Raw genomic sequence first — 23,896 nt, 5'->3', positions numbered from 1 at the left:
GCCTCTAGGTCACTACCCAGTGACAGTCCTTGACAAATATAAATTTTTACTATATTTTAAAGAAGCATCTATGCTGTCGGAGTGCCATGTATGGTAGTTGTTTCTATCTTCCCATGTCTTCTAAGTAACTTATATACTAAGGACTAAGCCCAGGGAAACCTCTGGAAGAGGCAAACACAGATAATACTTACACTGCAGTTTGTGTAGGCATGTAATAAAGTTTCAGCAGTCACGTGACTGGGATGCTATTCATAGTGCAGGAAATCCTCTCCATAGCACTCACTGCTGTGGAAGAAGCTGGCCAGGGAAGAGTATGAGTGGTTATAGATCTTAAGTGCTGAGAAATATTGCTGATGTATGGCCCAGTGAGGTGGACATGGAGTCCAGCCTTGGTCTGAGGACAGCAAAATATTGACAGAGTGAGTGGACAGTGTAGTGCAAGGCATAATGCAGTGCTAGTTCTGAGCAGATCCAGTGAGTGCAGTGAAGGAGTAGGACAGGCTAGGAGGGACAGTAGTAGTAATGCTGGAGTACGTGCCATGGATCTTTCCCTGTTTCTCAACATCATGTTGGTAGGGATGGTGTCCAGGATATATTGGCTTCTGTTTTTTGTTTTGTTTTTGGGATTGGTTAGGGTTTATGATTTTGATTGCTCTCACATTCTAGTGCAAAAGCAAGTAATGATGGCAGTTATAAGAGTGGTCCAGGTTAGTATTACTTATGTCAGGGGAGCTTGCTTCTGATTCCTATCCATAAACAAGGGTGGGCTGGTAGAAGAGGAAGCACCAGTCATTCTAACAGAGGCAAGCTGAGACTGTGTTATTTCATTAGATGAATGATACCACCCTGGTAAGGTAAAGGAGTCATGGATCATATTGAGATAGTGAACATACAGGGAGAAGAAAAGGAAAGAAATAATCCATTTTCACAAGTGTTGACCAGACTGGCCAAATGACATCCATCTGGCACTAAGCTACGATAAATACCAGAAAACTGAAGCCCCAGTGAAAGCTCCTGCCAGCTCCCTCACAACTGATTCTGAATAGGATTAGATTTCATGACAGATTTGCTGTCTTCCTTTGGTTACACAGCCATGTTAATATAAGAAATTGTATATATATACGTGTGTGTGTATATGTATGTATGTATATATATATATATTTAAAGACTGGGCTTAATAGTGTACATTATGCTTCAGATTACATTAGAAGAGTTAAGAGCCACATTATTGGTCAACTAGTAGTTGAAACAAAGTGACTACTTGGCTAGATTTGACAAAATCCAGTATAGAAAGCTTCTGTGCATATTAGGGAAGCTGGATAAATCTAAAGTCTTCAGGAGTGAGGCACAGGTAAGAGTCTGTAGAAATGTTTCCATGTGGCCTAGTGGTAAAGTGTGAAATGACCCCTCCCAAAAGGAAAGAGCCCATTCAAACAACAGAGGCTGTGACTTAACCCTGGAATCTGTTAGAAAATTTACCATCACACTCTGATATCTGCAGATTGGATTCACTTTTATGTATCAGTTCTTGTCAACAGTTTGGCTGATTCTTCTTTTTTCTGTTCTTCCCACTGTCCAGGCCCCTCAGGCTTTTGAGATTTCTGAGTTTCAACCATAGCTGTTTGTTTCTAAAATTGCAGAAAGGTCTTCTGAAGTTGTCTATTTTTGTTTGTTTTCTTTGGGGGAGGGGAAACAAAGGGTTCCTGATGTATGGCAGTGTTTGCATGAGCTTAGAAGCAAGCTGCTTCAGGTCTTCTTTGAGTTACTGCGTCCAGCTGAACTTCAGAAGCTCCTCTTTACTCTGTCCTTTGGTGGTTCTTCATCTTCACCTCTGGTATGCTGATACTGTCAAGGTGAGTGAGGGACTGTGCCTTGACCTTAGTTAGGCACCTCTTCTTTCAGTAGCTCTTTTGTTTTCTTTTCCTTCTGCAATTTCTACTCTTTGTCCCAGGAATCAAAGGAGATGGGCACATCTGCTCTGGAATTTAGAGTTTAAAAGGCACTACATAGTATGGTATGGGGAAGTTCTGATTACTGCTGACTCTTCTTCATTTTCTCTGGTCAATATCTGGACTTTGTTCTTCAAAGCAGGAAAGAGAGTTCTGGATGATGGTAAAGAGTTTCTTCTGTGGAATACCCATAAAATCTAAGATCCTGGTAGGACAAAGCCCAGAATGGAACTCAAAGTGATGTTCTAATAACCATTTTACCTCATGCTCCTATATCCTTTTCTTCAGTCTTGAAGTCACAGCCAATTGCTCAGGTAGGTGGCTTTGCAGGAGGTTTCTTGGACAAGATGGATCCACCCTCAAAGATTCTAGAACCAAATTCCTGTGCTTTGAATTTGTATTGCATTTTCTCAAGCTCCACTGCTTCTAACTCAGTTCTGCTCTTGCATATTATAGGACTTGAGCATGATTTGGTCTTAAAAAAGGCTTCTGTGGGTTTGTTAACTTGGGCATCAAAAGTTTGAAGAACAACAAGCTTTCGTTATCCTTTCTCTGCAAGTACTTAAGGTTCCTTTATGGAAAACTTCAGTTTGCTGTATAAGAAGAACAGAAGTAGAGAAGCAGAGGCTGTTTCTTCAGAAGGCCTTGTCTTTCATGGAACAAACCAAAAGGCTTGGCAGTGGTGGCACCCTTGCCCACTCAGGTTGGAGAGGGAAGGTGTTTCCAAAGTTCTGTATTCTTTGTATTTTTGTGTTCTCTTTTTATTCTTCCTGGCTCTTTGGGTGCTGTTTGATCCTATCATCTGTGCAGAAGTTAGAAGTCAACTGATTTGGTTACTCGACTAATTGTTTTCCTCAGAGACTGTTCTATTCCTGCTAGAGTTATTTTCAGAGACTTTTCATTCTTTTAAGCATCTCTACCACCTTCTATTTCTTCTCCAACTCTTTGTTTCTCAACATTTTCAGAACCTTCCTCCTTATAGGTGTTATGCTAGATACAATAGATCTGTATAAATCCTATATATAGGATCTATAATATACAGGATAATAGATCCTGTATAGATCATATGAAATAATGTGTATGAACAATTTTGCAATGTGTATAATTACTTTTAAGATATTTTCATCAACAACACATGAAAATGCCAGTAGATTAGTGGTCAAAGGATATAAGTAGGCCATTTTCAAGGGAAGAAACCCAAGGTATGAATAATCATTAATAACAAGAGAAATGCAAATCGGAACAACTCTAAAGTCACATGTCATACTCACCAAACTGGTAAACATGGAAAAAAAGGAGGAAATGACAGTTGTTGGAGGGACTGTGGGAAGACCTGCACACTAATGCATAGTTAGTTGGTGAAGATGTGAATTGGTGTAGTTATTCTATAAAATAACTTAGAAAATATACCCCCAGACCACTAAAGTGAGCAAATTCTTTGACCCAGTGATACCACTATTAGATAGGTACTGTAAAGAGATCAAAGAAAGAAGAAAAAGATCCATATGTACAACATTTATAGCAGCACTTTGTTGTAGCAAAGAACTATAAACTAGGGGAGGTACCCATCAATCTGAGGACAGCTTTATATCCACTATGACTACCTCTTTTCTGTGTATTCCGGGCATCTTTTCATATGGAAATATTTATGTTTGCTTAATGATTTTCTAATTCATAATGATAAAAAAGGATTGATTTTTAAAAAGAAAGCATGGAAATATAATGGCCTCCTTTCCTATCTGGGAGGTCAGGAGAGAGTACTTAAGTGGGAACAGTGTTAACAACAGGTTCAAGCAAACAAAACTATAGCTTTGGAGATACTTCCTATACCTAGAGCATGGTGAAGAGGAAGTATTTAAACTAGATTCACACTGTACCCATTATTGGTATTCAATTGTTAAACCAGTGTGTCTTCTGTGAGGCAGATGTCTCTGCGTGTGGGTAAACAGGAGTTATTAATGGTTAGCTAGGCAAGGCTTTAATGCTTACTTGCTGCACCTGAGTTATGGTGGTATAGGATTTTTTACCCCCATTTTTCTCCATGTTTGTTTTGTAGCCCTGGCTGCTGAACCTCTGGAGAATGGAGTAAGGAGCTCTTGTGATACATCTGTATTTCACTGAGAATGAGCATGTGGCCCATAGTCAATCCCTGTACTGGTCTTGTCAGTACAGAGAATACATTAATAGATGTCTGAACATTGATGATATGTCCTGCAGATTTGGTCTATCCTCTGCAACTAAGCTCTTTCCCCTGTCACTGGGCAAGGCCACCAAGCAGTGCATGTGTACTTTATGTGATAAGAAGTACTACATTCCACACAGCCTCTGATTAAAAGGAGAAAAAAAGGGCTTAGATCTTTATGTAAAATAGGCGCACCTAAAAAAGGAATTGCTATATTTTAAAAAATGTATATGATACAACACCCTGTTTTGTAATGGTCATGTGATTTACATCCAAAATATTATATACAACTGTACTGATTTTATGAAATATGAATATACACAAAAGCTAAAATACTAAAACTATTGTCAAAATGAAGATTTTAAGCTGAACGATAGGCCTTTGGTTAAAATAACATAACATTATTTTGAAAATATACAATGCTGGAGCAGCTAGGTAGTACAGTGGATAGAGCTCCAGCCTCGGAGTCAGGAGGATCTGAGTTCATACCTGGCCTCGGTGACGTGACACTAGCTGTGTGACCTTGGGCAAGTCACTTAACCCCAACTGCCTCACCAAAAAGCAAAAAAATATATATATATACAATACTTTCCTGTCCCTCACCTCTCTCCACACACTGCCCCCACTATGTTTTATATCTCAATTGCCTCTTCAAGAGATAAAAGCTCAACTTTATAGAGCACTTAAGGTTTACAAAGTGTTTTCTCATAACAATTCTGTGCACTAGCTAGAGAGTAAGTATTATATCCCCATTTTATAGATAAAGAAACTGAACCCCAGTGACTTGGCCATAGTTACTTAACTGTATTGTTATACTTAAAGTATATTATACATAAAGTATTATGGTCAGGGCTCAAACACAGGCCTTTGGATTTCAAAGCCCATGACTCTTACATTACACCATTCTGCCTCCAAGTCCCTAGAAGTTGTACTATCTTCCCCCCTGGGAAAACTGAAGCACAACAAGGTCCCACACCTGGGAAATGTTCCTGCCTCAATAGTTGAAAGAAATTCTTTTCCCCTGATCTGAAATATTACTGTTTACCTCCCTGTAATTTCTACAAATTGATCCTGCTTCCCTAAAATCTTTGAGGCCATAATAGCATGGGTATGAAGTGTGACTTGGGGGTCACCACAGTGTGAGAATTTGATGGTTACAGATGCTAAAGATGAGATTATGGATTGTGTAGACCACAAGGGGGAATAACTAATCTGGATGGTCCTGTCATCATGGAGCCAGTATATTTCCCCTTAAGGTCTAATGTGAATTTTACTGGGTAGCCCTGTTTTGGTGGCTGGCTTGCAAATAGTACAGTCACAGATAGTTTGCCATTCATTGAGTTTTCTTAGCCAATGTGAGCCCAAATGAAGCTTCCTCCAACCAGGGATAAGCAAGGACATGGCTGGTGCTTGAGGCCAAGAATATAAAGGCCAGTGCCTGATCTCCAGCCTGGATACTAGCTAATCTTCAAACTAAAGTCACATATATATTATGTTAGGCAAGTTAACACTATCAAGGATTATTCGGTGCTGTGTGGGACTGGGTGGCCACTGTGTGTTCATTTCTGAACCACACCCCATACCAGAAGACAGAAAAAGCTATCACATACCATACCCTTTTGAATCCTTGATCCACCAGTTAGTGGTTTCTATCCTAGAGAAACTAGAAGATCCTAATGCAATAACTTTGCTACAGACTCAGAGCAGCTAAAAAAAAAAAAGGTGGGAAGGGGCTGTTCTTATAGAATAGTGTTACCAATCTGGGGAAGAAATTGATGAGGAGTCTCTCACCTTGAGGCACTTAGTCTGTGGGGCAGCTGCTGGGCAGAAGCTCCAGAAACAGTCAGAGCCGTGGCCTAGGCCTAGGCTCCTGGGGTCCCCTGAACTCTAAGAAGCTGAGGAGGCTTATCGAGTGGCTTAGACACAAAGCTGTTGGTTCTGCTATGCTACATGGTTGTCCGTGGTATCTTGGAAAGCATAGTGGGTTTAAGGGTAATTAGTTCTGACACTAGCTCTATGACACTGAGCAAACCAAATAACTTCTCTTAACCTCATTTTCCTCATCTGTAAAACTGGGACAATAATACTTGTACTGCCTATCCTATAGAGTTATTATGATGGAAGTGTTTTTGTAAATTGTAAAGTATCATACACATGTGAGCTAACAGTATTTGTTCTTTGAGTTCCTGTGCCTGTGTCTATAGGATTCTATTTTCTTCCTGTAGGACGTGCAGGGAAGCAGTAAGCTCATCCACTGCCTAAATAAGTGTGGGCAGATATTTGAAACAAGATTTTGGTACCAAATAACTACGCATTTCCTGAATACAAAAGGTCAACCTGCAGTATCAATGGACTAGTACTGCAAGCAGTACTGGATGGCAAATGATAGATCAGGGACTGGAATGACTCAATTAATGACTCAGATAAGGAGCTGACTGTCAAGATAGCGATGCCTAGGAAAGCTCTCCTAGACTATAGAAGGAATTCAAGTCAAAAGCAGTTTTTAGGAAGCAAAGAATAAGGCAAAATTTTGAAAGAGGGGCTAATGAAGTCCAAGATCAAAGCCACAAATAGATACATGAGGTAATTTTAAAGTCACAGGCAAGGGTAATAAGAACTGGAGTTAGTGTCCATTATCAAGATCCCAAGAGGTGATCTACTAGAGGCTGGGCACAGGGAAATGAAGAGTAACAAGTTATATGGAAATGTCAAGGATTAAACTTACTCTGCCAAGAATCTACCAGGTATACAGAGTTGTGATTTAAAAGGTCTTTCATCAAAGAAGCATTATGGGTTTGATAGGAACTTAGTTGAGTATATCTTGCATTCCATACAAGTGTTATAATGAGGCTCCAAGAAATTTACTAAGTACCTGTAACTAAGACATCAAGTCATTTACAGAGTAAAGAACGCTGTACTGGCACTAAGTAATCTGGTCTTATGAATGCTTCAGCAGGGAGAATATATTCAAATCCATGTAAAATTCAGCATTATCAAATGTCAGTTTCAAAAAATTTTTCAACATAAAAATGAGCTTTGTAGTTCAATGCTGTTTGTCCCAATGAAGTCTCTTTAATATAATACCATAGGCCTTAAAAACAATTTTGTTGATATATTTTTATATCACATTGCTTATAATAAAGAATAAAAAAATGAAAAAAGAAAAAAAGTTCCACAAAACTAAGAGATACATCTATGAAGTCTGGTGGTAAATACAGTGTTCTGAACTAGAGGTGTTAAATATATTGCATCCTGAGTGCCAATTAAAATGTAGTTTTGAAATGTTTAACAACACAAATAAAAACACAATAGAACACAGATAATATTAACAAGTAGTTTTCTAAGTCATTATGCACCTTGTGTTCAGGGAGGACTAGTACCTCCAGTGTGAGGGCAGCCAAGCCTTTTTTTTCAGAGCTGCTATCCACCTTTGGTGTCTAACTGCCACCCAACTCTCACCTATGACTCCAAGAAGTTATAGCATGTGCAACAGCCACACCTCAGTAAAACTATTCTAGCGGGAAAGCTAAACCAGGTTGAAGGTAACCAACAGGCCTCAAACCCATCAGTGAGTTGGGGGGTATCTACCCCAAGCATGTGAAGACTTCACTGGTGGAACTGGTGGACGTGAACAATTTGTTCCAACAGGCCAATGAAGGCAGCAGAAGCAGGTGCTGTGGAGCATTTAAAGGTTAGTTAGGACATGGAATATGCCAAGATCATCCACTACATCCCAAGCCATTGCCAGTCATCTTGTCTTGCCACTGGGCTTCAATGACTCTGGAAGAGAGAGTGAGGCCAATGACTTGGAACAACTCTGCCTCACTTAAATCCAGTTTATATGAAAGTCAAAACTCATCACTCATATCATTTTACCATTTACCATTTTACTATTTTATTATTTTACTCCTACTTACAGTCCTAGGGTGATAGGCAAGTGACAAAGCAACAGGTACAGATACACTGGGAGCTGTAGTCCCAACCCTGCACACAGGCAGCCCCCTGGTTGTCTGAGCAGCTTTTTTAAGGACCACACTGCTCACCTCCTGGCATAAGGAAGGAGCTAGAAAAAGTGCCCTAAAAATTGTCTGCTTTGCCTAACCTAGCCCTTGCCTGCTCACCGTAGTAGGCAAGGATCGTATCCTGTGGCTTAAACACACACAAAAAATGTATAAAAACTTTTGCAGAGATGATTCCACTAACCACTGGTACATGTAATGTGTGCATACTTATGGACAACACAAAATCTAGTAGACTTTAAAGACAAACACCTCTTGTTGTGAGAGAACTCGGCAGATATCACATCTCAATAGCATCCCCTGAGTGAAAAAGGGCTGTCAAATGAAGGCCAGCTTACCGAGGTCAGAGCTGAAAACACATTTTTCTGGAGTGGCCAGTGATGAGAAGCACTGTGAAGCTGGTAAAATTTAATAATCTAATCTAGTAAAACTCTTATATGCCTCCCAAAAGGAATGAAAGGCTTATGACAACATGACTGCCACTTGCTAGAAAGTGCCACACAACCATCCTCAGTGTGGATGCTCCCACCATGACGAACTCTGATGAAGTCAAAGAAAAATTTTATGAACACCTGGAAGACCCTCATCATCAATGTGCTGAAAGAGGATGAGCTTGTAATTCTGGGTGACTTTAACACCAGAGTGAACATAAACCATCAGATGTGACAGGGAGTCCTTGGGAGGAATGGAGTTAGAAAGAGCAACAGCAACAGTCACCTCCTACTGAAGACTTGTGTGTTTCATGACCTCATCACCAACACTATGTTCCATTTACCTAAATGCAATAAAACTTTGTGGATGCACCTTCACAGCAAACACTAGCATTTAAAAGACTATGTCATTATAAGGAGAAGAGACAGACAGGATGTGAGAGTGATGAAGGCAAAGTCCACAGTGATGAACTAATCATAGACTTAGCCTCTCCAAGCTAAACTTTCATATTCTGCAAAAGAGAAGCCTCAAAGGTAAGATGATTATCAGAAGACAACATCAACAGATTAGAGTGCTTCTCCCTGGGAACAGTTTGTTGCTGACTTGGAGGGAAAGCTGAGCCAAAACATCAGTAACAGTGGAGCAGAAAAGGAGCAGGCAGCTTTCAGAGATTTGGTATACAGCACCACATTTACTCATCTGGGCTAGAACACTTGCAAACATCAGGCTTGGTTTGACAAAAATAATGAAGAAATTCAGAAGCTACTAAATGAAAAATAAGAACTCCACAGGGTTTACCAGCAGGATAGTTCACTCATCTCTAAGAAGACAGCATTCAATTTCATCAAGAGTAAAATTCAAGGGGCAGCTAGGTGGCACAGTGGATAGAGCACCGGCCCTGAAGTCAGGAGTACCTGAGTTCAAATCCGGCCTCAGACCAAACACTTGGCACTTACTAGCTGTGTGATCCTGGGCAAATCACTTAACCCCAATTGCCTTAAAAAAAATAGCTAACCAAAAGTAAAATTCAAGGGAAGCTTTGAGAGATGTAGGATTCTTGGCACAGTAAGAAGGCAGATGAAATTCAGTTTTACACTGATAGTAACAATCAAAAGTGCTTCTATGATGCCCTAAAGGCTAGTTATGGGCCTGTGATTTATGTATGATGCATCTCAACTACTCAGCATTGATGGAGCCACACCAATCAGTAATAAGGGCATGATCCCTTAGAGATAGGCTGAACACTTCCATAGTGTTCTCAACAGACCACCATCAATCAATGCTGAAGCTACTGACTGTATACCTTACATTGAAGTCAATCCCTCTTTAGCCGAACTTCCAACTGAAAAAGAAGTTTTGAATGCCATTAGGCTCCTCCAAGTGACTGGTGCTTATTCCATTCTAGCTGAGGTTTACAAGGCAGAGGGCCCACTGCTCCTACAAAAGCTGACTGAAATCTTCCAGGTTAAATGGCAAGAGGAGGTTATCCTCTAGGAGATCAAGGATGCCTCCACTGTCCATCTCTTAAAGAAATAGGTTGTCCTGTGACAATCACAGAGGAGTCTTTCTCTTAATTACTGCCAACAAGATTCTTGCCCGAGTCCTTCTTAATAGGCTGATCCTTCACCTAGAAGATGGTCACCTACCTGAGAGCCAGCATGCTTCAAAAAGGGCTGAGGAGTGGTTGATATGGTGTTTGCTGCCCAATAACTCCTTGAGAAAATGCAGGAGCAGAACAGAGGTCTGTACACAATGTTTGTCTATCTGCCCAAGGCCTTTGATGCTGTTGGTCATGAGGGCTTGTGGAAGACTATGTCAAAATTTGGTTGCCCAGAGTTCATCAGTATTGTATACTAGTTTTATGATGGCATGCTTGCATGAGTTCTGGATAAAGGACAATGTTCTTATACTTTACCAGTCATTAATGGAATGAAACAGGGCTGTGTGCTTGCTAACATGCTTTTTGGCATGATATTTTCAGCAATGCTGTCAGAAACATTTAATGATGATGAAAACAGCATCAAGGTCAGCTACTGTACTGAGGGTAAATTATTTAACTTGAAAAGGCTTACAAGCCTAGACTAAAGTGAAGGGAGAGTTGATGCATGATTTTTTTTTTGTTTACAAATGATTGTGCCCCCAGTGCAACCTCTGAAACTGAGATGCAGCAAAATATGGATCTATTCTCTGCTGCTTGTTCTAGTTTCAGCCTAACAATTAACACCAAGAAAACACAGGTTCTCCACCAGCCAGCACCACACAATCCAAATATGGAACCATCCATTACAACAAATGGAAATTTTGAATTCTGTGGATAAGTTCACTTACCTTGGCAGTATACCTTCCAGGGATGTACATATAGATGATGAGGTTGACACATGCATTGCCTGAGCTAGCCCAGTGTTTGGGAGGCTCCAAAGAAAAGTATGGGAGAGAAGTATCAGACTGCCTATCAAACTGAAGGTCTACAGAGTCATTGTGCTCTTTTGCTGTTATATGCCTGTGAAACCTGGACAATATACCAGCACCATGCCAGGAAAACTGAACTGCTTCCATTTGCATTGTCTTAGGAAGATTCTGAAGATCACCTGGTAAAATAAGGTACTAGACACTGAGGTCCTTTCTCAAGCTAAACTGCCAAGCATTCAAACTACTACAGAGAGCACAACTCCAATTGGCTGGCTATGTTGTTTCAATGCCAATGTACGTTTACCTAAAAGACTGCTTTATGGAGAATTCATGAAAGGAAGGTACTCACTTGGTGGTCAGAGGAAACAATGCAAGGACACTCTCAAGGTCATTCTGAAGAACTTTGGAATTGATTGCATGACATGGGAGACACTGGTACAGAAGAGCACAGCATGGCATGTTCACGACAAAGAAGGTGCTATGCTTAATGAGCAAAGCAGAATTGTAGTAGCTCAAAAGAAACGTGAGATGTGCAAATTCAGAAACATCTCCACTCTAAATGTTCATATGGACTATTTGTGCCCAACCTGTGGTAAAGCATTCCAAGCTCATATGGTCTGATCAGCTACAATCAGACACACTATACACTGACCCCAACATATAATGTCATTTTAGTCCTTTTCAGCCATTATGCAACCTGTAGGGATGAAGAGGTCTAGGACTTTTGGGGTGCTGCTGGAACCCCAAGATTGTGGTACTGGACCCTGTCTGAAAGAATTCAACTCAAATCTTCTTCAGCCAAAGGAAAAGTTTATTAGTGATAAAACACTTAGGGCCAGGTGACACCCATAAGGATGAGCGGGCATGAGACGTTATCAGCCTTGTGGGCCTGAGATTCTCAGCCCCGAATTAGGGCCAGGGTAGATCTTATAGACTTTGGGTGACCAGGGAAGGGTCTGGGAAAACGGTCTGGGAAAAGGGTCTGGGTGAGAATTCCCAGAGATTGGAATGTCTAAGAGACTGAATAGACAATGGGAATAGATAATGAAGGAACTGAAAGGTATCTTAATGAGATTAAAAGGTAGGCTAAGGCTTTCAAAGGGAGATGAGGGGCTGGGACCTGTAGACAAGGGCAGCCAGATTCTGAAGACCTCGGCTTGGGCCACACCCCATCAGGGACCCTTACATATGGTTTAGTGGCTTCCTTTTCATTTGAGTTTGATGACACTGTTCTATATACATAGTCTCCCATCTCTGAAAAGAAAGCACATTCTTACCCAACTTCTCTGTCCCCCTAAAATAAACTTTGAAGTTGTTTACCATGAGATAAAACAGCACTGAGAAAACCCAGAAGTCCTAGCACACACTAACCTTGTTAGCAAGACAGTTGTTTCTGCTCATTTTTATCTTATTTTACTTTTCCTTAAGTAATTGGTGTGTATCTTATTTGTCCAATATAATGGGCCTGGAAGCTGAGTTTCACATCTTTATTCATCATCCCTTCCCAGGGCTACCTGTTCTTGTGTTGAGATGGATCTGAATTTATTCAAAATAATTTTGTTTCTGTTAAAATTTTCCAAAAGCATTCAATAATAAAAGTGACTATTAAAGGTATGACTAACAAGGTACACAAAAATCTTCTTCAAGTGATGCCTGACAAAATAAAATTATTCACTGATATATAATCCTGCTCAGTAATATATAAGACACTGCTGGTTATCTCGAAGTGAATAGTAGATATATATTTGTACAAGAGCTAACACAATTTTCACTGTACCTGAAATCGCAAGCTGTGGTTAATTCTGCTCCTCCACCCATTGCTCTTCCTTGAATCAAAGCAACACTTATTAAAGGCAGCCTACATAATGAAGAAAAATAACAGTATTATTAATGCATTATTGTTTTATACTTTTGAATGGCAATTTACAAATCCTGCATCAATACCTGAGAAGATTCAGTGGGACAGCTAAATTATTACAGTATGTTATAAGCAGAAACAACCTCCAAAAGACAATGAAACATCGGGCTTTCACTCTGGTGGAAGGGGAGGGGAAAAGAAGTGGGAGAAAGTGCAACTTAAAATTCATACTAAAATTACTGTAATCATTTTCCCAAAATAGACTGATATTCTGCAACTGAGCATATGGAACAACACTAAAACTTAGTTCCAGAGATATCTGAGTCCTAGAACATCAAACTGGAGGAAGGCACACAAGGAACTCAGAAAAATTCATTGTACCAATACAAAGTAATTCTTTTACAAAATGCTCATCTTTTATAAAGGACTGCTGTCCAATATTATTAATCATTCCAACTCAAGTGAATAGATCTTTCCAACTCAAATGTTCAGGGTCAACCATGATCGAGCTAAAGTAAGGACTTAGTCTCAGCTGCCCCTGAGACTTCTCTTCAGTCACCCAGGGAAACAATTGCATATGGCTAAGAAGAAGTCCCAGTGTCCCTGTCCATATTCTGTAATCTGAAAGTGAGGCCAGGAAAAATGAATCAGTATTCAAGAACATGAATAGGATTGTGCAAGTGTGAGCTCCACAGGTAAAAAAAGAGTAATCTTCAGATAGAGTTTACCCCTCAAAATACAAAGTGCTAGGTTAACCAAAGTGCTAGGTTACACCCTGCCCCCCCCCCCCGCCCCTCTATTCCCATCCCCACATTTACCCCTTCATTGATGAAAGTCCTAGCCATTGCTTTGCTCAATCAAGCCCTTTCTCTTTGTAAAGCATTTTCAAGCCAAACAGCTCAGTCATTGCTTCCTCCTTCATCATCATAGCATTTATTGGTACAACTCTTGGCAATTAATTCTGGAATCGCCTCAAGGTAGATCTTATATGAATATTTCCTTATCTTTACTTAGCTAATCTTCTAGGTTCAGAATAAACATGCCTTATACTTCTTTATATTTCCATTGCTAAATCCATTGTTTGTACACAAGTATGTACTCACTTGCTGTAGTACTGACTGTTCATTACCCAAAGTTATTTTAAATGATAGTCAAGTCTGCCAAGATAGGTGTTCATCACCTGCCTTAGTATTTTTCAAAGACTGATCTGTTTTTAATCTTAATGCTAGTAGTAGAGTTACAAAGAGTTATTTCTAGTAGCCTGGAGCAACCCCATAACAAGGGAAAGGATACTACCTCATAAATCTTGTTAAGGTGTTTTGCATAAACATGCATAATTGGACTCCATCCTACAAGTAAAAACAAAAACAAAGATAACATACAATTAATGTAATTACATTATAGAGGGAAAATTGTTTTTCTGAATTTGAGAATACCAAAGTTGTAGAGCTCAAAAGTGAACCTGACTTTTCTCTATTTTGCAAACTTTGTGTAGATCACATAACAAACAGCATTTCCCCCAAATAACTGCTTTCATGTTTTCTCAAGTAGAATTATAGCTGTAAACTGAAAACCAAAGAAGTAAATGTATATAAAATAGCTAAGAATGATAGGGGCTGGAAAAATATGTTGATTTTTATTAATAATAAAATAATTAATTTTATTATTTTATTAATAATAAAATTATTCTGATTTACATAAAGAATAGATTCTTCTTAATCATCCAATCAACAAGCCATTTCTCAAGTATCTAATAAGCAGTGGAGACACAAAGACAAAAGCAAAATATTGCCTGCCTTAAGACCTTAAACAACAAAGGAAGGAAACAAGCCTACTATGTGCCACTAATATCTGGTCTGACTGTACATAGGCAACTAATTCTGATACAAGTTCCACATCTATAAACAATTGTTATTTGTATGTTGATTATAGTAGATTTCAGTTTTTATGATTTTTTTTTGGTACTTGCCATAGCTAACACCTTTTGACTCTTTTTTTGAAGAAAGTTCTCCTAAACTACAGATACGAAGTTTCTGAGTTGTCAAAAAATGTTAAACCTCTTTGGTTTCTTAGTCTTGAATCAAATTTTCAAACACACTTCATGGTAGTCTTTTTATTTATGCCTGTCATGAGTATTCCAAGACAAGATGACTGTGTCCCATAATGTGATACTGCTCATTTCTTAGTCCAAACTTAAAAAAAAAAAAGGAAGCAGCAGAAAGGAGATAGACTTATTCTCCCCCCACCCCCCCACCCCATCTTCAAACTGTTCAATCTACCAAAAAACTATACATCTTGATAGCCTATATGATATCATTAGTATCAAAACAGTATTTACTTAGGGTAGTGGATAAAGTCAAAACAGTACAATAAATACTTTTTCTAGTTCTTTTCCCACCTTTCTCTATGCCCTACTCTAAACCTTTTCAAGATTAATCCTTGTATTACATAGAATATTTTGCTTCTCAACTGAGGATTATTTACCTTCTATGAATACTATCAGATATCATATTACTCTTTGAACAAGTGGTATTACAACTAATTCAACTTTCTTAAACTTAATTTTTAAAGCCTCTGTGAAAGAAAATAAATTTATATACTGATCTTCAAACAAATGATATTAGAACTGAACCAATTCATTCTTAAGCTAAAATAATCTGGAGGAGGCAGCTCTTGTAAAATAATGGAAGGCATAAGCTTAATATAAACTATATTAGAGATTCAATGACTTCTCTCCTAAAAACTTTAAAATATAATGAAAAAAAGCAGCATAATCAACAACACAATCATAATCAAAAAGCATTTAATATGAAAATTAAAGCATGTTATCAGAATTGGTTTGCGCATTCTATCTAAACTATAATCTTTCCCAGTTATCTCATCATCTTCAGCACAGAGAACCTAAGGCAATTTCACCAAATAAGCAGATATTTCAGTGATGCATTTGTGACTATAAAGGGCAGAGTGTTTGCTACAGAAAGAAAAGCTTCTTTTACAGAGAGACTATTTATAAGGTCGTATTAACAATTTCAGAGCCTCTTAGTTGGGGTAGAAGAGCCTCATTCAGACCTTACAGCTGCAACTTGTAAACATTTCTGAATCTCAAGAGTCATGAAGCCATTTTAAATTAGTTAAGTATTCCATACATTTATATTCATCACTTTGACACAATTATATTAGGAAAATGACATAAGCATTAATACTTTAACACATATTGTTTTGTATGATTTCTGATATACTTTAAACTGCTTCTAATGGATTCCCTATCTCACCCTCCAAAGAAGCTATCCTCTTTTCTCAAGCCTCTCACATTACCACCCATCCATCTCTCAACCCAAGGACCCTGCCTCTTATTTGACTGAGAAAACTGAAACCATTCAATAGGAACTCTCTCTTTTTCCTTTCTCTTTATTGCAAAACCGTTAACATCCTCCTTCTCTACTCTTTCCTCCAGTCTTTGACAAAGAGGTAGTCCTTTCCCTTGCAAAAAGCCAACCCCTCTACATGTGTACTTGACTTCATTCCATCCTTCCATCCCATGTTCTCCAGTAGACTGCATCTTTAATAATTCCCATCTCCCCAGATCCCCTCAAATTTTCAACCATCCCCTATCTGGTTCCTTACCATGCTCAAGTCTCCCTTCATCCCTAAAAAAAACACTTTCACTACACTCTACCATCCCCTCAATCTATCACCACATATGATATATATGTATACAAATCTACATACAGTATGTATCTATATCTATCTTTTCTCAGCCAAACTCTCATCTTTTGGGACACCATTCTTCCCTTTCTCTCCTCCTACCCTTCTGACCATTTTACTTTCTGTTCCTTTTGCTAGATCATCTTTCAAATTGTGCCCCTAAATGTGAATGCACCACCCTAAGGTTCTGTTATAAATCTTCTCTTATAATCTGTGGGTGAACTCATCAGTTCCCATAGGTTTAACTTCTCTATGCAGAACATCTATATTTCAGCCTCAGTTTCTTCCTTCAGCTTCATCCTTGTATCTCCAGTTGCTTATTGGAAGGACCTTTATGGCTCCTCCCAGAACCTCAATTTAAGGAGGGTACCCAGCCAGCCATGTCTTATTCTTTTTCAGGCTGCGCTCCAGAGTTTTTCTACCATGCACTAGCCCTACCCCCACCCCCTCTCAGTTTTCTAGTAGGTGACTTTCCCATTAGAATGAAGGCTCCTTGAGGGCAGGGACTGTCCTCCTTTCTATTTGTATTTGTATTCCCATCCTTAGCACAATGACTGGCACATAATAAGAGCTTAACAAATGATTACTGACTATTGTTGCCACTATAGCCAATGTAATTTTCCTTAAGTGGACATCTGATCTTGTCGCTCCCTACTCAATAAACTGAAGTGCCTCTAGAATAAAATATCAAATCTGTTTAGCTTTTAAAGTCCTTCACAACCTAGTCCCAACCTATTTTTCTAGACTCCCTCTCACACTCTGCAATCCAGCAAAACTGGCCTCCCTCTGTTTACAAGATACTCCATCTCTCTATGACTTTGAACTGGCTGTTTCCACACTTGGAGGTACTGCTTCCTCATCTCTGCCTCATCAAGTTCCTCTCTTCTCATAAGACACAGCTCAAGCATCATCTCTTGCAAGAAGCCTTTACTGAGTCCTTGTTCTGATTTGCTCCCTAACAAACTATCTTATATTTAGCAACCTTGTATTTATTTATATTTATTCTGTGTGTTTTCATAAATATACATTCTATATATCATGTATCATATTGTTGTGGTTTGGGGTGCTGGGAACCCTGAAATGCAAGAGTACAGGGTGGATCTGCCTCAAAAGAATTCAACCAATCAAGCCTTCTTTCAGTCAGAATAATGAAGTTTTATTATAACACCGTTAGGCAGGCAAGATTTCTAGTAAATCTGCCCTCGTGTTGCCAGTAGCAGTGCATGAGATTCTAAGAATCTGCACAATTTAATGGGGGTAAGATTGGTACTTTTATACAGAAAAAGACTGTGGGAAGATCTGGATGGGATTAAGGAGTGGCAGTAGCCTGGGGTGGCCAGGTGCAGTCAATGAAAGGAGTTAAGTGGTAGGGCCACAATGAAAGGACAGTTAAAAGGATTATTGAGTATCTAGGTAGAAATGTGTGGGAAAGTTCAAGGGCAAAGATATGGTCTTTTCCTTATAGGGGTCCAGGTCCCATCCCCATCATCATCATATAAAAAACATCATACATATGCATGTATGTTTGTTAAATTCCTTATAAGTAGGGATTATGTCATTTATTATATCTGGAGCACATAGTAGGCATTAAATAAATGCTTATTGATTGAAACAGTAATCAAATCTGGAAAGTTTTATGCAAAAGGAATCTTGCTAAATCACATTCTTCCCCATATATTATAATCAAAATTTACATCTGTAATGTACAGATAATCCCTCATCAGTATTTATTGAGGTTCTATCTCCTAAATAGTTCATACTTTTTGCTGCCTTTTTAAAGGCTAGCTATACCACTTTTCAGTACTTCCCACTACTTATACTAGTTTCTAATTACATTTTTTAAAAAATAAAACAAATACTTTAGTTCAAAAGGTTTCTAAGTCAGTTTCCTCATCTGTAAAATTGAGTGGGTTTGATTAGATTATCCATTCCATTTCCAAATCAATGATCGTATGTTTCAACAGGTATATCAGGGGCTAAAAATGCAATTTACATGATCACTGACCTGTGAGGTTCCCAGACCTTTCACAGCATTCAAATCAGATCCTGAACAGAAAGTGTTTTTTGCCCCACAGACAATAAGGCCTTTCCCTTCTTTCCAGTTTTCTAGTTCAATCACCCTCTCCAGAAGCTGTAGCATCATAACTCCTGTTATTGAAAGGGAAAGGAAAATAGAAATAAAGTTTCCAAGGTTAGCAAGTACATTCCAGGTCTTTATTGTCTATGTACTGTACTGGATTGTGGGGGAGATACAAAAGATACAAAAGCCTTAACAGGATTTTTTTATCACATGAAACAGTTGGAAGACAATGCAAGGCAGCATATGATTAAGTGTTAAAATGAGCATTAACAGAGTGTTCATTCAGAAAAGGGAGAGATTATTTTTACAAGAGTGGTTAAAAAAAGAAACTAGGCTAAAGAGAAGATTGAATTAGACCAAAACTCCTTCCTTGGTCTCTAAAGGAATGTAAAGGGAATTGTAGAAAGAGGAAAAAATTAAAACTGAAGTTCCCACCAAGATCTTCTAATGTTTATCTTTTGAATATGCTTATGCTAAAAGTCTTTGGTAACTTTCCAAGTTCACAGTGTTCTCAGTGTGATAAATTCTCATTTTTCCTACCCAAGAAACTGCCTTGGGAGCCAATAAAGAATTATAACAAAGTGATAAATTAAAATGGATTTGGACTAATAAATGCCAAGTTTACTCCAGCCATTGCTTTATCCATTAAACTATAAACTCTTTCATTAGAATGTAAGCCATCTCTCAAGGTTGGAATATGTTCTGATTACTTTCTCTATTATTTTTCACACCACCACCAGCAAATGCTCCATTAAGGATGCTGACTCTGCCTGATTAGTCCACTTCACTTCAGAAACTGAAATTTTTGGAAGTTTTCTTTTATCTTGCAGTTAAAAGTCAATCAGAACAAATATTCACTGAACTCTTCCTAAGGATGAACAGTTCCATACTAGGTGCTTAGCATGATGTAATAGATTAAGCATTGGACATGGAGTCCAGAAGACTTGAGTTTAAATCTTTTCTCTGACATTTACTAAGTTCATGACCACTAAGAAGTCAATTAAATTCTCTGAGTGTCAGTTTCTTTCTTCATCTGTAAAATGAGGAAGTTGGATTAGAGGGCTTCCAAGGTCCCTATATAAGTTCCACTGTCACCTATTTTTTTTTTCAAAGGACGAAGGAATTTAAAAAAAATTGAATTCAGGGCTAACAGATGGATAGCCCAAGTGCTACACTGGATCTATCACTACCTTTGTGATCCTGAGCAATTCACTTAACCTCTCTGGGCCTCAATTTCCTCATCTGTAAAATTAGAGGGTTAAACTAAAAACAGCGCTTCTTAAACTGTGGCTTGTGACCCCATATGGGGTCACAAAAAATTTGGCAACAGTAAAAGGTTTCTGAATGTGCGATGACAAAAATTAATTGAAATCAAATGTGTAATGAATCCAAGGTATTTCTAGCAGTGCTTATCCATATTGCATCGCACAATTTCACTGCAGCCTTGGTCCTAACACAAAGCATGCACAATTTGCACTGTATGTGCCCTCAGGCCATACAACGTCAACAAATGTTGCCCAACCATGAAAAGGGGTCCTGAGTGGAAAAAATTTAAGAATTCCTGAACTAGATGGCTTCTAAGGTCTCTTCCACATCTAAGTCTAAGATCCTAAAAACACAGTCTCTGCTCTTAAAGGTGCTTATTATTATGATAAATGAAATGAAATAGGTAAACATTTGATTAAAATAAATATGATTAAATCAACCAACAAATGCAAAGAAGCAGGAAAGTATGTAACTCAGAACAGGAAATAATATTAAAATAATTTCTTCTTGCCTTTGAAAAATGTAATGTGGTTTCTTTGCTTCAGACTCACTTTTCTAATTATGTTTTTTAGTCTATTACTTAGTCATTACTTTTCATTCCCTGAACATACACCAATTTAAAGTGTGGAAAGTAAGCTCTGAAATGTACTCTATGATAGAAAGAAGTCAATATAAGTTTTTAAAAATCATAATGGAAAAAAAAATAGAAAACATATAACCATTTATATAACATTGATCTCTGAATATAATGTATTTATCAGAACCAAAGCAAGAGAAGCTCAGAGAAGATGGTGTAAGGTTGGATAATTCAATCAACTGATAAGCACTTATTTATTAAATTCCAATACTGTGAAGGTAGAGCTTGAGAAAGGGACCTTGGAAAGCATTTGGTCTAACTTTCTCATTTTATATATGAAGAAACAGAGGCCCAGAGAGGATCTGCTTGAAGACACACAGGTGGTGACAGAGACAGCACTTGAACCTTGGTCCATTGACTAAAACCAGTGGTGCTCTTTCCATATGACTGTAGTGTCTCATATTCTTCCATTAACCTTCAACTAAAGGGGGGGAATCACTAGTACCTGAAAATGCATTCTTTTTACTTGGGTTGTTAAAAGTGAGAATGCCAATGCCACAGTCTTCTTTACGAAGGTCAACAGATCCACCAGTAAACTGCTGAAGTTTCTTTTTGACATCTTCCTCATGGAAACCGTGAGAAGTGCTGTATAGTGGAAATCCAGTTTGTTGTAAGAGTTTTTTTCTTACAGAAAGAGATGAAGTCTTCAAAACAGAAGCAGCCATTTCTGTGGGGGGGGAAAAAAAAGAAACATAGTACAAAACCCAACCATACTATTACCCTTTATTTGAATGTTAAATATCACAATGTCCTGGTGATGAAATTTTGCCTGTTTTCAGGGACACATCCCCATAACTACACACACCCTTCTTGGTAGCAGCAATAGCTTCTTGGCCTTGCCAAGAAAGACTTTCCTCTTCTCTTCTCCCTCCTATACTCATAATCTGAAAACTCAAAATGTGCATAATCTATTTGCCTATGAAAAGATGATTATATAGTACTTTAATTCATTATTAGGCATGCATTATTAGGCTATAAGAAGCATGACAAAGGAAAGGAATATGCTGGTGTTGTATTTATCATCATATTTTACTCCTGACATCAAAAGACCATTTTCCCCACTGTGTCAGAAATCCCCTTCAATCTGGAGACAAACTTCTGGGCTGAGCAGACTCTTGTTGATACAGAATCTTCAAGTCATAATTCTCTCTCTAATAACTTATCCTCATTTTCTGGGACACATGCTATTGGTTGAAGGGATGAATGGTTGGGAAAAGGCATGTGTATGGCTGTTATTGATGGAGGATGAATTTCAGGATGATCAAGTAAATTTTCAATGTACTTTTCTATAGTTTTAAAGAAATCTCCATTATATGAGTTCCCAGAAAGAATTAAGAACAGATGGAAAATATAAGATTACAAAGGTCGCAGCACAAACTTTATTTCTCCCAAGTAAAAGGAGTATGCTTGTTAAAGTGCTGCAGTGGAGCAGCTAATGATATATATTTTATAAACACCTACTCAAAGAGGAATAGGTATCTATGTACAGGGCAGCTGGGTGTTGCAGTGAATAGAGTGTCAGGCCTGGAGTCAGGAGGACCTGAGTTCATATCCAGCCTCAGACCCTTACTAGCTGTGTGACTGTGGGCAAGTCAAATAACCCTGTTTGCCTCAGTTTCCTCATCTATAAAATGAGGTGGAGAAGGAAATGGCATACCACTCCAGTATCTCTGTCAAGAAAACCATAAATGGGATCACAAAGAGTTTGACACAACTAAACAACACAACCACAAACGCAAAGAGGTTATCACAATCAGTATATAAAGATATGCAGCCCCAAAGAGGTTGTACTTCCAGATTTCATGAACAAATTTAAGAAAAAAACAAAACAAAAAAACCTGATTATCACCTGCTGAAATTATTTATGTGATGCTGGTAAAAGTAGTTACTAAATCTTATCATAGAGACTAGAATGGCTCAAAATCTCATCAAGAACACTAAAAAGGAAACAAGCTTTGATTTAAAAATAACATGATAGAAACAACAACGAGGGTGATCGTCTGCTTAGAGTCTGGAAAAGGGAGTCAGAGTAGCATGAGTATACTGTGGTTTAAACAAATCATGATCTATCCTCCGTCTTGGTGCAGAGTTGAGCAATTTAAAAGGCCTCTAGATTTGTGATCCTCTGTTCTTTCCTACAAACATTCTAATACAAGAGTAACCTTTTTTGTGTTATGGAGCCTTTGGCAGTCTGGTAAAGACTACAGACCCCTTCTCAGAGTAATGTTCTTAAATGTATAAAATAAATACACAGAATTACAAAGGAAATAATTTTTTTTATATCAAGTTCAGGAACCTCCTAAAACTTATGAACAGATCCCTTTAGGAGACCTGTGGAATCTCTGCTCCAAAAGGTTCTGCTGCAGGTGTTGCTGCTGTGGTTCATGAGGCAGTTGATCCTGGGCAGTGATTGGGAGCTGTAGGTCTGTGCTGATCAGACTATTTTTGGTGAGATGACTCACCACTTCTTAGACATAATATCCCTCCAAGTCAAAGGAGTATAATGCAGATATAGCATATATGCAGAGCACCTGGAATGGCATCTCTCCACATAGAGGTTAAAGAGTATCATGACATGTAAAGAAAATCTTGGAGACTGGAGAATGTATAGATATTCTAGAACCCATTTTGGTCAGCTAATCACATTGTGAAGTGCAGGTTCTTTGATTGTCTATAGAAGCACTCAAAAATGAACCAGTCATTCCCTATTTTGCCTCATTTATTCTTGGGGGGCTGTCTCAGTGACTCTTTACCTCAACTTCTGAGATTGTTAAGAGGCCCTCTCTCAAGGCCATGTGGTCCTTGGCCTCTCTGTTCCTTTTTGATTGAAAGGATTAAATTGATTCTGTATCATTTTTAATTGATCCTATTTACAGTTAATTCATTTTATCCTGTAACTGCTTCAGTGATGTTTCTTGGTCTCTGAATTTAGCTGGTCCGTAATGAGTTAAGTTTAGAAATCCAGTTCTCTTGCTAATCACTGTTCTATTCTTGCCTCAAGGAATTTGGCTATCCTTTGCAGAACCCAGTGGACACCAGGGAGTCTGGTCTAGTATCTTTACACCACCAAGCTATCCCTTCAAGGATATCTGGTTTGCTGTCCAAAGAAGTCTAGTCCACTATCTTTTAACCTTGTGAGTAGACTGAAACAATGAATTTTTCTTAGTTACAGGAGGGAAGGAGAAGGGATTTGCTAGCCCCTCATTTCCAACTTCCAACCAATCATACTGCTCCCCATGCCTCAGCTATGTAACCAATCACCCTTGTCCTTAATGCCATAATGTCACCTATCCTGTTCTGTTATGTGTTCTAACTTTATAAAAATGAATTAACTCTTCATCTTGGGGTCTTTGGCTTAA

General features: G+C 38.5%; 1 protein-coding gene across 1 annotated transcript in view; it reads right to left on the bottom strand.

Moving 5' to 3' along the window:
• The window catches only part of ECHDC1 (ethylmalonyl-CoA decarboxylase 1), a 58,633-nt gene that overhangs the window by 18,935 nt on the left and 15,802 nt on the right, over positions 1 to 23,896 (bottom strand). The window contains exons 2-5 of the mRNA XM_020987002.2: positions 20,983 to 21,204; positions 18,560 to 18,702; positions 14,146 to 14,198; positions 12,769 to 12,849 (exon numbers count right to left, since the gene is read on the bottom strand). Coding sequence (XP_020842661.1) covers positions 12,769 to 12,849; positions 14,146 to 14,198; positions 18,560 to 18,702; positions 20,983 to 21,204 — 499 coding nt within the window. The remainder of the gene's footprint in view (positions 1 to 12,768; positions 12,850 to 14,145; positions 14,199 to 18,559; positions 18,703 to 20,982; positions 21,205 to 23,896) is intronic.

The sequence above is a fragment of the Phascolarctos cinereus genome, unplaced genomic scaffold (genome assembly GCF_003287225.1).
Source record: "Phascolarctos cinereus isolate Bilbo 61053 unplaced genomic scaffold, phaCin_HiC Scaffold_5;HRSCAF=322, whole genome shotgun sequence".
Classification (NCBI taxonomy): Eukaryota; Metazoa; Chordata; class Mammalia; order Diprotodontia; family Phascolarctidae; genus Phascolarctos; species Phascolarctos cinereus.
The sequence above is the reverse complement of the archived record's forward strand: the minus strand, read 5'-3'. Positions and strand labels throughout refer to the sequence as shown.